The sequence below is a fragment of the Gymnodraco acuticeps genome, unplaced genomic scaffold (assembly GCF_902827175.1).
Source record: "Gymnodraco acuticeps unplaced genomic scaffold, fGymAcu1.1, whole genome shotgun sequence".
Taxonomy (NCBI): domain Eukaryota; kingdom Metazoa; phylum Chordata; class Actinopteri; order Perciformes; family Bathydraconidae; genus Gymnodraco; species Gymnodraco acuticeps.
In genome coordinates, this window is record NW_022989843.1 from 928,141 (window position 1) to 941,623 (window position 13,483).

General features: G+C 39.1%; 1 protein-coding gene across 2 annotated transcripts in view; it reads left to right on the forward strand.

Annotated features, from left to right (window-relative positions):
* Positions 1-2,849: 2,849 nt before the first annotated feature.
* Positions 2,850-13,483, forward strand: part of LOC117560013 — a 32,153-nt gene continuing 21,519 nt past the window's right edge. For both annotated transcript variants that reach the window (XM_034236763.1, XM_034236771.1), the window contains exons 1-3: positions 2,850-3,141; positions 3,299-3,559; positions 7,042-7,071. In XM_034236763.1, the coding sequence (XP_034092654.1) occupies positions 2,970-3,141; positions 3,299-3,559; positions 7,042-7,071 (463 nt within the window). In that variant the 5' untranslated portion in view covers positions 2,850-2,969. The remainder of the gene's footprint in view (positions 3,142-3,298; positions 3,560-7,041; positions 7,072-13,483) is intronic.

The window sequence follows — 13,483 nt, forward strand, 5'->3', positions numbered from 1 at the left end:
GCAGGGGTGCCTAACCAGTCGAGGAGATTCCCAGTCGATCGCGAGATGTGTCTAAAAATAGAACAACAACATTCTGTGTTATCGTTAATGTCCTGTAACATAATGTTCCTGTGCCAGAATAATGCACTTGAACGCATCAAAGCTTTGTGATTGGCCAGCGTGACCCCATGTGTCGGGGCGTGGCTGGTGGGCAGTGGGCACTATTTCGCTGACGTTGTTGTCCGACCGTGGCTGCTTCTCAGGTCGATTAAATGAAATCCTTGCTTCCCTCACTTGCGTCGTTTCCCTGCGTTTAGTCCCTCCCACCAGGGAAGCATGGAGGGACGCAAGGAAACCACGAGAAGCAGGGAAATGAGTTTTAAGAGTAATGGGACGTCCTTTCCTCCGGAGCGTCACGTGAAGCGACGTCAGTTTGTGATGACGCTGCACAGCTGATCGTCTGGCAGCAGCTCTGTCCCCGTTATTTCCACACACCCCCCCGCCTCTGTTAGTACACATTTACTGACACAAACATTTGTATCATCTGTTGTAGACCCCAATAAATAAAATAAAAATAAGAACTAATTCTCAAAAAAGATAAAGGCCATTCTTAAAATGTATACACGAACAATAGTTTGATTAATATTGATTAGAGTGCACAATAGAAATAAAATAATTGAGAGAAGAAAAAGAGATATGTTATCTATCAAAACCCAGTTAGATTAACATTCATTGGATTGCACACTTTGTTTGTTTGTGTGGATATGTAGCACATTAACATTTTAATAGCACTTAATGACTGACTGAATGGAAATGACAATAAATGAAAATGTAAAACGAAAAAAGCGATCATGAAAATGTTTCCAAAAAATGAATTAAATGATTTTTGACCACTTTGTTGTTCAGATATATCACATATTTGTAACTAAATGATACATGAATTGAAACAAAACACGGTATAAACTGAGGAGTGACTCCCGTGAGGTTCATGTATTTTCTTCACTCTGCTCTCATGTCAAGAAGCATCAGATCAGTGCGTGCTCCTCGATCCTCGGTCCTCCGGCAGAAATAAGAGCCATGGGACGGTACTCAAGATGGCGCAGGCAAATCAACTTTCGGTGAGACCGAGGAGCGAGGAAATGAAAATAGTCGACCTGAGAAGCAGCCCGTGTCAACAGGAGTGACAGTCCGCACACACGCAAGACCGCAATTATGGCAGAAGCAAAAAAGCCCAAAATATATAATTTTCACTCCGAGTGGGAGGATGATTATTTTTGTATCTATTCCAATTCAAAGTCCATCTGTCTCTCATCTGCAATGCGAGCGTGGCTTTATCGAAGAAGGGTAATTTAGGAACGGCATTTCAAAACAGTGCACAAACATTACGTGACGAAATTCCCTCCTAATTCTGCCCTACGCTCCCAAAAGGGGAGGGGCCTGAAAGGACAGCTAAATGCACAGCAGTCCATTTTCACCAGGCCCAACAACAAGAGCAAGGCTGCTACCATAGCATCTTATCGTGTCAGTCACGTTCTTGCGAAACACATGAAGTCTTTCAAAGACTGCGAAGTTGTGAAAGAAGCTTTCCTGGAGGCTGCGACGCGCTTTTGGGGGACAGTAAAAATAACAGTAGCATTTCAACAGGTTTTGATATAATAAAAACTCAAGTTAGATACCGTTATTAATCAGCTGTAAGTTTTAGTTTGTTTGAACTTATTCATTATAATTATTGTACAAAATGGTATAAGAATGCAAACATTAAGATCTGTTCTGTTTAAATTGATTATAGTCTATTATCAATTCAGGTTAATAAACTAGTGTTGCTTGCATCCTATTTTAAAGGCATTTATTTTTATATTCTACTAAAATGCAAGAAAAAAATGGTTTGATTCTATTAATTTAGTCTTTTTTATTGCACTTTGGCAGCAGATTCCTGTGTAGCTTCAGATCTGAGTTGTCTTATTAGTAAGCCGAATGTATACTTTTGTAATAACACTATTTTTATATAATGGCAAAGAAAGGGTTCAGAGTCTTTTCTTGTTTTCCTGTGTCATATGTGGCAGCACTGTTCAATGCTTCTTGAAAACATTACCCACTGTAGTGACGTGTGAATAAACTCCAACTCTGTATCAACAACACTGTTGTGTAACTTCAGTTAAATACTTGTATGTGTGTAGATTAGAAAGAGGTAAGATAAAGGATCTGCAGTATTTTATGGAGTATTAATCGTACAAAGGTCAGTTTTATACAAGTAGAAGTGTGTATTTACCTGGTAGTAGGCTGTCAGTAATGGCTACGCCTCTCTATTGGGACTGGTAGATCTCGGCAGACTGGCAACTTTAAAAGTAGCTCTCGGTTCAAAAAAGGTTGGGCACCCCTGGTCTATGGTATAACCTCACTGTGTTGAGGTTAGCTTTAAATTGCATTTTCAACACATTCCCTCATGTTAGCATTAGGAGAATGGGTGGCTCAATTCCCATTCCTGGTGTTTCACTGCTGAGGGTTGACTTAGAAATATATGTATATACAGTACCAGTCAAAAGTTGGAACACACCTTCTCAAAGAAAAGATGTAAAATGTAATTTTACATTATGAAAAGGAGAGAAGCTCAGTGAAAGGGTCAGGCCGGTAGTGGAGCCTGATGAGGATACTGGGAACATAAGGAGAGGGAGAAAGAGCTACGAGAAACGTTTTCATTCTCCGGGTGAAACAGGGCTGATAAGGAGAATTTTAAATAGTTTAATCATACTTCCACGGGTGGTGGTTTGGTGACATGATGATGCACAGCACACTCTTGTACAGTAGGTGGCAATATGCACCTTGAAGTAGTTTGGGACCCGCCAATAATCCGAGAGAAGAAGAAGTGCTTAACAGTGTGACGTTTAGTGGAAGTAAACAATGCGAGGTCTGGAAGCTTCAACTAGAATAACGTGTTTTTGTAAGACAATAAGTCGTAGTGCACATACATAACATATGTTATTAAGTTGAACATGTCTTCAGTGGAGTATTTGAGAGAGTTTGTAAACGAGCGTCTGAGTGCTGCTGCTGGAGAAATATTCGGAGTTTTTGAAAAAGCAATCGCGAAGTTCGAGGAAGAGATAGCTCGACAGCGCAAACTGTTGGATATCGTTAGGCAACATGAAATACAATTACTCACGAGAGGTGTGTAAAACTAAAATGTTATTTTAAAAGTGTACATGGTTATATGGGATTCTAGGATAATAATGCTTTAAACACAGGTTGTATTTCCCTGCTCAGATATCTTGTTTTATACCATTACAGTAGTATTCTCTTCTTTCTGTCCTCTCCTTCCCTCCAGAGCTCCCTCAGCAACATGTCTGTATTGAGGATGAGGTTCTCACGGTTCTCACTGACCAGCAGCTCTGTAGTCAGGAAAGGAACTCCAGTCTGGACCAAGAGGACCCAGAGCCTCCACAGATTAAAGAGGAACAGGAGGAACTTTGCACCCGTCAGGAGGAAGAGCAGCTTGAACTAAAGCAGGAGACTGATGTCTTCATGGTGACTCTTACTGATGAGGAAAGTGTGCACAGCGGACAGACTTGTGCAAAAGAGTCTGTAGGCAACATGCCAGTTATAAGCGTTGTGGTATCAGAAGCACAAAGTAATCTGCAGCTCATCTCTCACAATTCTAATGACTCAGGGTTAACAAGAACTGACGATCCAAGAATATACAAAATACATCGCAAAACCAAAAGGAACAATGTAAACAACGCTAACTTGTCAGACATGCAACGTAATACTTGCACAGTGAAGAATTTCAAATGTGAAATTTGTGGGAAAGATTTTAAGTACATGTCAAAATTGCAAAGACACATGACCACCCACACGGATGTGAAGCCATATTCTTGCAAAACATGTGGAAGGGGTTTCAGAGAAAGTAGCAACTTGATGCAACACATGCGAGTCCACACCGATGAAAAGAAATTTACTTGCAAAACATGTGAAAAAAAATTCAGATATAACTGTAACTTTAAGAGTCACATGAGAATCCACACAGGAGATAAATGCTAGTTTGCATGACCTGTGGGAAAGGCTTCATTTAGATTATCAACATTAAAAACTCATATGAGATTCCACACAGGTGAGAAACCGTATACTTGTAAAGAATGTGGGAACAATTTCAGACGTAAAGATGAATTATTGATCCACATGAGAAGGATTCACTGACTAGAAGATGTAACTTTGAATTGAAAAGGTATTACATGGTTTACACCAACAACAAGTAGATTTCCATATGTAACCACACAAATGATAAGGCACATAAATGCAGTACTTTTTTCATCTGGATGAATGTTCACCAGGCAGCTACCTCTGGGACTGATCAATGCAACCTATGTTAACATGTTTAATACTGTCATTAACTTGCAAATATAACTTTTATGATTGCGATATGTCATTGTGTTTTGTATTTTGCAGTGGCATTCAATTGTTTTTTGGTTGCTATTTTGGTTTTGAGGTGACACTTGCTGGAGTTGGAAATAATAATCTACATGGTGCTTAAGGCAGTAATAAGGAATAGTAATGATGCACTTAATTCTGTGTGATCTAATGTATGTATCTAACTATAAAGCTTTGTTTGGTCATCCTGTAAAAATACCAGATTCACCCTAAACGCTAAAGATATAAGCAAATGAGGGCCATCCAGTCTGCTGGACATAATAAGTAAGTGGAAGTAAGTTGTTACAAACAGTAGGTGTTTAAATGCTGGCCACATGGGCTTGAGCTTAAGTTATTATATTATTTAAATACGTTGATTAGTTTGGTCACCGGAGTTGCCTCATATTAAACTTTGATAGAGCCGGCTAATTTCCTTTATTGTATTGAATGTTTAAATAGAACATTAAAGTTACCATGGGCCTCAGTAAAATTCACATGTTAAATGTGCATAGATCCACTGACACTAACCAACATCTCAGTTATAATATTACAATCTGAATCTGACAGAAAGGACCCAGGTTCATCCCAACCAAAGTGTCCACCAGCCATGCAAGAGCAATTCACGTGAATGCCAGTACTGATCACAAACCAGAGAACATTTTTTCAAAATGTGGAATTTCATCATTTCTTAAAGTAAAAAATCTGCACACGGCCCCACACCGGTTAACAGAGGTGGGAGAAGTACAAATATTTTTACTTCATTCAAAGTAGAAGTACCAGAGTGTAGGAATACTCTGTAAAGTCCTGAATTCAAAAGTTCACTCAAGTAAAAGTAAAAAAGTATTGGCATCTAAACATACTTAAAGTACCAAAAGTATGTATTATGCAGATTGGTCCATTTCAGAATAATATATATTATATGTTTTGATTATAATTATTAATGTAATTGTTATCAAGGCATGTAACGGTGCAGCTAGTTTTTTATAACTTTGTATACTGCAGGATAGATTGTGAATTTACTCCAGGTTTAACTAAAGTCTCATTTAAGTGTTGATTATATCATATTATCCAAATCTGCAAAGTAATTTAAGGTACAAAATAAGTGGAGTAAAAGTAGATGATTTACCTCTGAATTGTAGTGGAGTAGAAGTACAAAATAGCATAACATGGAGATACTCAAGTAAAGTACAAGTATTTCAAAATGTTATTTAAGTACAGGCTATTTGAGTAAATGTACTCTAATGTGCCTAACTTCCCACCTCTGCCCGTGAAAATCGCTTCAAATGTTATACTTGTGAGAAAAGGTTCACCCAGAAGTCAAACAAAAGTGATTCATGCAACTCACTGAACAAGAGTTGGGGAACATGTTGTTGATGTTATGGTTTCCCTTATTAGTTATTGGGGGAGATTTGGACAATGTATTTTTGAATGTTAATCCAGTAGGTGGTGGTAATGTAACTTTATCAGTGCAGAACGACTCCCTAAACCAACGAATAAGTACATTCCACCGGAAGTTGTGTAGTTCATGCCAACGAAAAAAATAAATGTTGGTTTGGCTTATTTTGTCTCTTTACACATCCATATATTTCACACAGTAGGAATGGCTGCAGTTGAGAAACTGAGAAGTGTTATCAACGAGCGACTAGCTGCAGCTGCCGATGAAATATTTGGAGTTTTTGCTCAAACTTTATCAGCATACGAGGAGGAGATTTGTCGTCAGCGCAGATTATTGGATACCGTCTTGAAGCCTCAGATAAAGCTGCACAGAACAGGTGTGTAACAAACCATGAAATACTTTATTATTTCCTATCAAGTACTTAGACATGATCAAGCAATCAGAATGGGATTCATTATGGTTAACGCCTCTCGTTAGCTATATTTTGTGAGGGTGTTCTCTTTAAATGTATTATTCTTCTTGCTAGCAGCAACTAAGTATATTTTCCCATATAATATTGAGGGACCTATTTTTCCATTAAGTATTTCCATGTTCTGCTAATTTCTGCATGAGATATTTAATTATTATATATATTCAAGAAATCAACTGTAAATAAACAATCAAATAGAATATAAGTACTACTTGACCAGTTAAGACATTACATGCTGAATTGATAGCTACATACTGCATCCTATTGTGTTGATAGGACCACATTCTGTTTATTAATTCATGATCAGATCTCAAACACACATCACAGCGGTTAAAATACACATTGTTAAAACAATTTATATATTTTTTAAAGTGGGTGGCTGCATGCTTTTTAAATAAACTCTGTTCATGCTTTATGCATTTCTGTAGTCTTGTTTGTTGTTGTCTTGATATTGTGATATTGATCTTAACACCATTGCCCAGCATTGAATGCAATTTGCTTCCCTAACACCACACTATCAGTACTTTGTTTATTTTCTGTCCCTCCAGAGCTCCCTCAGCAACATGTCTGTAATGAGGAGGAGGTTCTCACTGACCACCAGCTCTGTAGTCAGGAAAGGAACTCCAGTCTGGACCAAGAGGACCCAGAGCCTCCACAGATTAAAGAGGAACAGGAGGAACTTTGCACCAGTCAGGAGGAAGAGCAGCTTGAACTAAAGCAGGAGACTGATGCCTTCATGGTGACTCTTACTGATGAGGAAAGTGTGCACAGCGGACAGATTTGTGCAAAGAGTCTGTAGACAAGCCCCAGATAAAGCTGCACAGAACAGGTGTGTAACAAACAATAAAATACTTTCTTATTCTGTATGACTGGCGAAGCCACACACAGTATAGTGTTCAACATACTTATTAGTGGAATGCTGTTGCACAGCATTCCACTAACAACATATACATGTTGAATTTAACAAGGTATTATATATACAAATATATATATATATACATAAATACATGACAAAAGGTATATTAATGTTAGACATCTTTTACAGTTTTTGACTTATCAATGTTTAAGTTTTGGTACATTTTCAGTCCGTTTTAGATTTTATAATGGGTGTCTATTGGACAGACTCTTCAGAGCTAGAGTGTGTGACATCATCAAACGGATCCACAATTCTGGCCCAAAAGTGATCTGAGTGACAAAGTCCATCTAGCTCCCAATAGACTCCCATGTTGAATTTGTCCAGACCTTTATTCAGACCAGAAAGAAGTAAACTTTGGTCAAATTGCCATCTCCACATTTTACACACAAAACCGCCCAAAAAAACATAGATCAGTTCATCAGGGTGCTCCCTAATGCTCATGGTCAGGTCATTTCTTTGATAGGAGCCATGGTTTTTTAACCGGAGGAAATATTGTCAGATATAATCCTCAATGCATTCTTAAAGGTCCCATGTCATGCTTTTCCGGTTATTACCCGTCCCCTTGTGTGTTATGAAGGTTTGTATGCATGTAAACGGTCTGCAGAGTGTCACAAACCCTGAAAGTACACCCTGTAGCGAGTAAAACTCTAACACACAAAATACTTCCCCAAAACGCCTAGTTGGAGATTTGTAATTTTCTTCCTGGGTATCGCTATGTAGGGATACCCAGTAGCCACGCCTAGAGCTATGACCGCACCCTCTACCAGCCTTTCACGAAACAAAGCTTCCCAAAACCTTTCAGCGATTCATGCCGGATATGCACAGCGTAGGGCACTGAAGAACGATGCTGTTCCTACTTTGTTTGGACCAGCGGGAGATACACAACCTGTAAGTATTCATTGTTGTTTGTGTATTTATGATGTTTAAAACAAACAAGGTATCTACCACGACTGTTTAAATGGGTAAACGTTTTTCGGGCTACTACATTGGGATCGCGGAGAAATGCTCTCCGCAGCCCCATGCTCACGCGTTATAAACCTTTTTCTTACTCACTATCAAGCCACACTTATTGTTCTATTGGCTCTGCCTCAACCCCTCGAAAGTTATCGCTGACTCAGCCATGTTTATGCAGCACTGGAGATGTGGACGCGCATGTCGCGCAGATTACGTACATATAAACCTACAAAGTACTGATATTATAGTAAATAAAAAAAGTATTATTTTTGTGTAGTTGTATATTGCAATAATAACGTATGGTTGTCACAAAATCCCACGGCACACCCGGACTTGCCTCACGGCACACCAGTGTGCCGCGGCACACCGTTTGGGAACCACTGCTGTAAGCAATTGCTGTTAATTTACAGCCAATTTTCAACGCTAATCTACTGTATTTATGTAATATGGTTTTGTACTGTTGTTAGCAATGCATTGTGGGCTGGCCAATGTGAAGCAGCAGCACAGGGACCAGTTACGTGCTCCCCTCCTTGCAGGGTCGGCTCTAGAACAAATTGAATGGGGCGGAAATCATTTACCAAGGGGGGGTACACACTGTCGTCAACAACCAACACACAAACACCAACGCAACTTAAATTAAAAAAAACATGCTGTAAAGTCTATTGTCTTTCACACACATTGCAGGGGTGTAGTGTTATTGTATAGCGCACCTATGACTTGTGCATACATGCACAGTTGTGGCACGACCACCAAAACGGAAACATATGGACATAGGCCACCATATAAAAATGTGCAAATGTATTTAGTATCCTATCCATGTGAACATGTTTTAGGTGGGGGTGGACCTAACCTCCTCTAGGAGGGTCTGAGGGCATGCTCCCCGGGAAGACTTTTTTTAAAATATTGAAGTTAAATACATCAATCTGGTGCACTTTGAAAGCAAAATGAAGAGATCAATGGATAGCCTACATCTCTCAGCATCCATATGAAACAGAACTGTACACAGATTTACTTTTTCTTTATGGATATTTTACTAATCACTCCCCTTTTAAACTGTATTCTTGTGTTACTGTCCTATAGTATTTCATACCCGTTTTTCATTTATTATCTTATTCTTTAATAACTATAATGATCATATGAAGGCATGGGCGTAGGAAGCATCCTGAATGTGGCGGGGACATTTTTAACGGGGGGTGTGTGGGTCCCCCACCAAGAAAAAAAAATAGATTTCCTGTATTCTGTTGCATTTTAACAGGTGGTTTGATACTTTTATGTGGCTATACTAGCATGAGGAAAATGATAGGTACATTTTGTAATTTCATCCAGTAATAAAGAAAGGAAACATATTTGATTATTAATTCAGAGCCGTCTTTGAATTAATAAAAAGCAGTTTAAATGACCATTTTTTGTACATTTATATACAACAATACATATTTATGAGTGCATTGAGAGATATTGTTGTGGAGAGTCATTTATATATAAATCGCAAAATACATTTGTGAATCCTTCTGTGAGCATTTATTAATATTGAGACTGATCTGACTCCATACCGATGTTAAGTTCACCTAGGAATGGGATGGAAATTGCCTATAAGCACTCAGTGAAACATAAACACACACAAAAAGCTTCTGAATGATAAGAAGTATAATTAAAACATAATGCACATTACCATTTTCAGAGAGAGTACCTAAGTTAAAGAACTCAGAAAATAATCTCTTTTCGAACTGAGGCTCCAGTAAAACACACTGACTGCGTCTCTACATCATGGTGTTTACATGAGCACAGAGAGATCGGGTTATTCATGTTCCCTGTTTACATGATGCCTTTTCTCATCTAAACTATTCACTGAATAGTATTCAGTATTTGTATCTCTCTATCATGACATAAAGACGAAACTCCTCTCCAGAAGTGAGACGCTTTTGCCGCCGCCATCACTGTTAACTGATTAACTGCTGCCAGCTGAAGACTTACTTTCCTCTTCTTTGAATTTTTTTTTCTTATGTCCATGTTGTCTGGGGGAGAAAACATATCAAACCAAGAGATCGTCAGCTTTGATTTTCGCTGTATTAACCATTTCCTGAACACTTGGTGCGTGTGCCTTACCTCCGCTACCGGCATCGCTTCATACAACAGATCTGGGGCCTCATTTATAACGCTGTGCGTAGGATTCACTTGGGAAGGTTGCTTACGTAGTAGAAATCCAAAAAATAGGTACAGAAATGTTCCGATTCACCAAACATTGCGTAGCCTACCGGCGAGGAAAGTGCGTACGGCACTTCCTACGCCGGTTTCCCTTTTATAAATCCCAATCGACTCGAAATGCGGTGCAGCTTTTGCGGGCTTCACGTAACGCCCATATTTGCCTATACATAGTCAAAGAAACGGTCATTCATTCATTCATTTTGACTGACTGCATGAAGAAGATCGCAGGAAATGACGACAGAACAGCTAAAAAAGACATCTCACACCGTGTCAGATTTTGGTTATTTTGGGGAGGTCGAGATAAATCATATTGTTTGGTGGATGCAGTTTGAACCAGAGTAGCAGCATGGAGGTCGGATCGTCACCAAAATAAATAAATAAGTGGTCCGAAAAAGGTTAATGACAAAATAAATACACATAGCCTTCCTCAGGCAGTGTGTTTGTACCGGGGACAGGAGACCCCCCCCTTGATGAGAGACTGTAAGAAGTGATCGGGGAATCCTTCCGGAGTGGAGTCATGACGACTGGATCTGAATTATGTTTTTGTATTTGGTGGTTTTAGGCCGCAAGGTGAACCTCGAAAAGTCCTTTAGAAAAGAAATCCCGCTCCACAGAAGTGGAACTACATAATCTTTAGTTCATAAAAAAGAACGAGTCATGCTTATCCACCAAAGAAAAGTTTGTCGCTAAAATTCCTGTCAATTCTTCTAGGCACGTAATTATTGGCTGAACTAGTCCCTTCAAAGCGTAATAATATCTTGGTCAAAAGTAGTGCCACGGTTTGTCACGTGATCATGCTACACCAATTGGGTAGCTGCATATTGTCAACAGAAGTGAAAGATGGCCGCCTATGGTTACGCTAAACCAGACCAAATGGATTCTAAACAGTGCTGTATGCTTGTTTTATGTCATGTTTTGTCATATGTCTTAATACATCACTAAGTCCGAGGTATTTGCGTTATATACGCGGTATTTGTGAGAGGTTTTACTATCTGGGAACAGAGTTGACCATCGAATCAACATTGGCTAGCAGCGTTTATCAGCCAACTCCAGCTACAACAACATTCCTGGACTACCATGTTCGCATCGCTAGGTTCATTGGCTGAGCTCGTGGATTATTCCATTAGACTGAGGACTTTTTGTCTGTCTGTCTGTTGTTATTGTTACCCTGTACACGTTAAATGCACTCTTACAATAAACATGACTTGATTTCATACATAGCTGCGTCCAAGAAGGTTAACTTGTTACGTTAAGTAATTTAGATCAATAAAATGCAGTACTTATACCAATGACCCTTGATTCATTTATTTACTCATTCATCATATAATAATTTGATGAATTGCATTATTATTATTATAGATTATTATTATAGATATATATATTATTATTATATATATATAGATTATTATTATAGATATATATAGATTATTATTATAGATCTATATATTATTATTATAGATATATATAATATATATATATATATTATATTATTATTATTATTATTGTAATATGATAATATTGTATTTGTAACTTCAAAATCAATGCCACCGTTGTAAGCTTGTCCTGTACGTATTCCATCTTGTATTGGTAAAATAATCAACCTTTTCGTGCTTCACAGACGTAATATGCATGTAACAATGTTTGTGTGTTGATAATTTTGACTTTTTGAGACTTTCTGGTGCGTTTTCCTCGTCCCCGCTACTCGATGAAACCATGGCAGGTCGGATCGTCACCAAAATAGATAAATACATGGCAAGAAAAAGGTTAATGACAAAAACAATACACATAGCCTTCTTCAGGCAGTGTGTTTGTACCGGGGACAGGAGACCCCCCCCCCCCTTGATGAGAGACTGTAAGAAGTGATCGGGGAATCCTTCCGGAGTGGAGTCATGACGACTGGATCTGAATTATGTTTTTGTATTTGGTGGTTTGTGTTCCAGCTGTCGATCAGCTGTGCGCAGCGTCTCCACTGCAGCCTGTGCGTCTCAACCCCCCCCCCCCCCCCCCCCCCCCCGCAGCAACCCTATATCCACCAGTTAAAGGAAATACAACTAATGTGTTGTGTTATATCAGCTGTACAATTGACCACATATGGTGTTCTTAGCTTCCATACCTCCTGTGTTTTACGAGCGACTTATCAAGTCTTGGCAAACGGCATAAAATACGATTAAACATGATGGTATATAAAACCATGCTCGTATCTACAACCTATAGAAATGCAAAACGGCGTCAGTTTAGACGTAATTCTGTCCTCCTGCTTACCGCATCATTTATGAGAAAACATTTCATAACATTAACACAACATATTCGAGATGGTTTTCAATAACATCCGTATTTATTTATTTCTCCAAGTTATGTTTTTGTGTGCACTGAGGAGTCTCAAACAGGCGTTTGTTTAATCATTTTAAGATTGGCTTTAATCAATGTTTGAAAATGAATTCTTCATATGATAAATGAGAGGTAACATTTTATTTATGGTATTATTTCCACATATTTCTCTCCATTCTTCCTTCTGCCAACGGTGTCGCAGTTTCTCGTCTCTCCCGTTGTTGTGCTTAGTGCGTACGCATGGGTTAGAGTTTGCGTGGAGGACCGCACGTTTTCCCATCAAGTTAGTATTTTATAAATCGCAAACATTGCGTAGAAACTGGCGTATGCCATTTTTTGAGCGTATATCGCTTTATAAATGAGGCCCCTGAGCTGTCCAACTATGGCAACACTCCTTGATCATGCGTGCTATGTGAGAATCTGCCTTGGTACAAAGCAGCAGTGAAAACATGGTACGGAGTTTCATTGATTTGGGCATTCTCTCAATAAGCAAGTGGAATGGATTTGATAGTGAAGCACTGACACAGCGCTCTACAAAGTGCGGCGAGTGGATAGACCGATTCACGGACTTTCCACATGGTAAAAGTGGGGGGGGTCTAAACTAATCATTTGAAAAAGTGGGGGGGACTTGTCCCACCCTCATATAATGGCTGCGACGCCCATGTATGAAGGTGTTCCTCGCAAATACTTGTTTACATAAATGGTGACCAAACCGTTTGAGACCCACTGAGATAACTTACACTAAAGTGAACACTGAGAGAGTCCTTACCTCACTGAGCTGACGTTATAAGGTCCTCTCAGTCTGACAGGAGAGGACTCTCCTCCACCTTGGTGTAGAAAC